The 3,910-nt window shown below is 41.2% G+C and overlaps 1 protein-coding gene across 1 annotated transcript in view; it reads left to right on the forward strand.

The window, feature by feature from the left end:
• The window catches only part of HERC6 (HECT and RLD domain containing E3 ubiquitin protein ligase family member 6), a gene marked incomplete at its 5' end in the record, with an annotated part of 84,727 nt that overhangs the window by 35,251 nt on the left and 45,566 nt on the right, over positions 1 to 3,910 (forward strand). Inside the window, one exon of the mRNA XM_011933031.1 lies at positions 1,979 to 2,072. Coding sequence (XP_011788421.1) covers positions 1,979 to 2,072 — 94 coding nt within the window. The remainder of the gene's footprint in view (positions 1 to 1,978; positions 2,073 to 3,910) is intronic.

A 3,910-nucleotide genomic window follows, 5' to 3' on the forward strand; every position in this document is an offset into this window, starting at 1 on the left:
TAGCCAGGATGGTCTCGATCTGCTGACCTCGTGATCCACCCGTCTCGGCCTCCCAAAGTGCTGGGATTACAGGCTTGAGCCACCGCGCCTGGCCATAGAGAATATATTTTAAGGGGGAAATTTATAATGCTTTGTTTTAGTACTTGAGTAAATATTTTAGCCCTAATATTACTATCAATCAGTTAATCTAGCAAGGAGAAAATATTTCTTTCTTTTTTATTATTTATTTATTTATTTAGAGACGAAGTCTCACTCTATCGTCCAGGCCAGAGTGCTCAGCTCACTGCAACCTCCACCTCCTGAGTTCAAGCTATTCTCCTGCCTCAGCCTCCCAAATAGCTGGGATTACAGGTGTGCGCCACCACACCCAGCTAATTTTTTGTATTTTTTGGTAGAGATGGGGTTTCACCATGTTGACTAGGTTGCTCTCAAACTCGTGACCTCAAGTGATCTACCCACCTCGGCCTCCCAAAGTGCTGGGATTACTGGCATGAGCCACCGCGCCCAGCCTCTTTTTAAAATTTTTATTATTTTTATTTATATTTTTGAGACAGAGTCTCACTCTGTCACCCAGTCTTGAGTGCAGTGGCGTAATTTCTGCTCACTGCAGCCTCCGCCTCCTGGGTTCATATGATTCTTCCGCCTCAGCCTCCTGAGTTGCTGGGATTACAGGCATGTGCCACCATGCCCAGCTAATTTTTTTGTAGTTTTTGTAGAGATGGGGTTTTACCACATTGGGCCAGGCTGATCTCGAACTACTGACCTCAAGTGATCCACCCACCTCAGCCTCCCAAAGTACTGAGATTACAGGCCTGAGCCACTATGCCTGGCGTTTTTGTCTGTTTTGTTTTGTTTTGTTTTGCTTAATGTTTAGAGATGGGGTCTTGCACTGTTGCCCATGCTGTAATGCAGTAGTTTGATCATAGCTCACTGTAGCCTTGAACTCCTGGGCTTGAGCTATCCTCCCACCTCAGCCTCCGGAGTAGCTGAGACTACAGGTGTGCACCACCATGCCTGGCTAATTTTTATTTTTTAATTTTTTTGTAGAGACAAGGTCTCTTCTATGTTGCCCAGGCTGGTCTCTTGAACTCCTGGCTTCAAGTAATCCTCCCACTTTGGCCTCCCAAAGTGTTGGAATTACAGGCATGACCCACTGCAGCTGGCATACAATATTTGATAATCCATTATTTAAAAATTATTAGACTTATTGAATGCTGGCCTCTCAAATATCACTAAAACAACTTGTTGATAAGACAGGCCAGAGAGAACAGCACACCTGGACAGAACTTCAGTAGTGTTTCCGAGAGAAAAGACCAGGTCAGAATTTATTGAGAATTGGGAGTCTGGTTTAAGGAGGTCTTTCAATGTGAGAGGGAAGGCTAGAGGTTTGATTTGGACTGGGAAAATGAACAACAACCCAGGATGGGTGGAAACAACAAGGTAAGGATTTTGAGATAAGGGATTCAAAGAATCTTTGGGCACAAACTGTGGATGCTCTCCATTGAAGAGTTAAATGGGTCTTTCAAGAAGTTCCCATGATGAACAATTGCCATTTGTCTGGGCAAAAGTTTTCTGGAATAGTAAAGTCATGCTAATAAAAACAGTGGAATTGCAAAGTTCTGTAACTATGAATGGTAAGGAGTGTGGGGGGCAGGTAGTTCTAGTTCTTAGTGTGCAAACTGAGTGTGGGGGCAGATGGTTTCCGTTGTCAGATTCAGCACATAAAATTTTATTAATATGGCAGCCCAAACTTGATGTAGCCACTATAGAGATACTAAGTTGTTATCTACTGTCTTTTAACAAGGAGAACATAAACTCACATTTTTTAAGTCAAGTAAGTTGATTAGTTTGAAAGGCAAGCTTTGAGAAAAGGTTTGCATCTTATATGTAATAAAATAAAACAATAAATGACATATGAACTTTAGAAATATCCCTTTCCCTATGTTTATGTGGTTTCTTGCATTTCTTGTATCCAAAGAGGAACTGGAGAAACAACTTCCATTGATGTGGACTTAGAAATGGCAAGAGATACCTTCAAGAAGTTAACAGAAAAGGAATGGATTTCTTCCATGGTAATAGCCAATACTTACTTTAGATATAGAACAAATATGATTGCAGTTTATCTTTATTGGAAGCTGGATGAGAGGGGACTATGACTGTAATTGCCCGAAGGGTTCTTCCTGCCCACTGCAGAAACAAAAATCGACTCAATGAGACTATGACATTGTAGTAAAGAAAGAGTTTAATTGACATGAGGCTGGCCATGCCATGTAGGAGATAGAATTATTACTCAAATCAATCTCCCTGAAGGCTCAGACTTACAGCTTAGGGGCTTTTCAAAGATAGTTTGGTGGGCAGGGGGCTAGGGTAGGGGGCATGCTGACTGACTGAGTAAGAGATGAAATCATAGGGAATAGAAACTGTCCTCTTGTGCTGAGTCAGTTCCTGGGTGGGGGCCACAGGACTGGCTGGTGGGTTCAGGTGGGACCATCCAGTTGTCAGAAATGCAAAAACCTGAAAAGACATCTCAAAAGGCCAATCTTAGGTTCTACAATAATGATGTTATTTGCAAGAGTAATTGAGGAAGTTGCAAATCTTATGACCTCTAGATTAATGGCTGATAATTATTTAGAATTCAAGCCCCTCTCATCCTCCTAACTTGGCAGACTTTCGTTAGTTTTACAAAAACAATTCAGTTTTTGGGACAGACTATTATCATTTAAACTATAAACTAAATTTCTCCCAAAGTTAGCTTGGCTCATGCCCAAGAATGAGAAAAGACAGCCAACCTGTGAGGCTGAAAGCAAGATAGAGTCAACCATGTCAGATTTCTCTTACTGTCATACTTTTGCAAAGGTGGGTTTATGATTGGGGCTGGAAGAGGGGGCTGGTGTTCATTATGAAATTATTGTATTCCAGGTACTTTATTAGGTGCTGACATTTATTTTCTTATTGAGTCCTTAAATGTACAATAGATGCAATATTTTTATTTTCAATATAATCAGAGCAATGCTTGAGAGGTGGATAATCTCTAGCATGATACAGGAAAAGAGTATTGGTTTGGGAAGCAGGATAACTTTATCCTGGACTGATAAACTAAAAAGCTGCTCCTCTATTCTGAGATGAAACTCACATCTATTCGAGATGAATCTCAAATACTGCTTCATCCCTTCTTGATCACATTTTCTTTACCTGTTGAATTCATCTTTAAAATCTATTCCAGTTTAATATTGTGTGATTCTGGGTTGTATTGGGAAGAAAACTTTCTTTTCCTCTACTGACTCAGGTTTGAATTGGTGGAAGGGGTCACTGAAAACTAATAATTAACAGAATCTCTTAGTGCTCAGGATGCTGTAACTTAAACAACAGACATTTATTTCTCACAGTTCTGGAGGCTGGGAAGTCCAAGATCAAGGCACCATCAGGTTTGGTGTCTGGTGGGGGCCCACTTCTTCGTTCATAGATGACCATATTTTCAGTGTCCTCACATGGCAGCATGAACCCCAAATATCTAAGACACGTCTTAGTTAATTTAGAAAGTTTATTTTGCCAAGGTTGAGGACACATGCCCGTGACACAACCTCAGAAGGTCCCGATGACATGTGCCCAAGGTGGTTGGAGCACAGTTTGGTTTTATACATTTTCAGGAGACACGACACATCAATCCACATATATAAGATGAACATTGGTTTGGTCTGGAAAGCAGGACAACTCAAAGCAGGGAAGGGCCTTCCAGGTCTTAGGTAGATAGAAGAAAAATGGTTGCATGCTTTTGAGTTTCTGATTAGCCTCTCCAAAAAAGGCATCAGATATGCATCTATCTCAGTGAACAGAAGGGTGACTTTGAATAGAATGGGAGGCAGGTTTGCACTAAGCAGTTGCCAGCTTGACTTTTCCCTTTAGCTTGGTG

This window comes from Colobus angolensis, unplaced genomic scaffold (genome assembly GCF_000951035.1).
Source record: "Colobus angolensis palliatus isolate OR3802 unplaced genomic scaffold, Cang.pa_1.0 Scaffold123, whole genome shotgun sequence".
Taxonomy (NCBI): Eukaryota; Metazoa; Chordata; class Mammalia; order Primates; family Cercopithecidae; genus Colobus; species Colobus angolensis.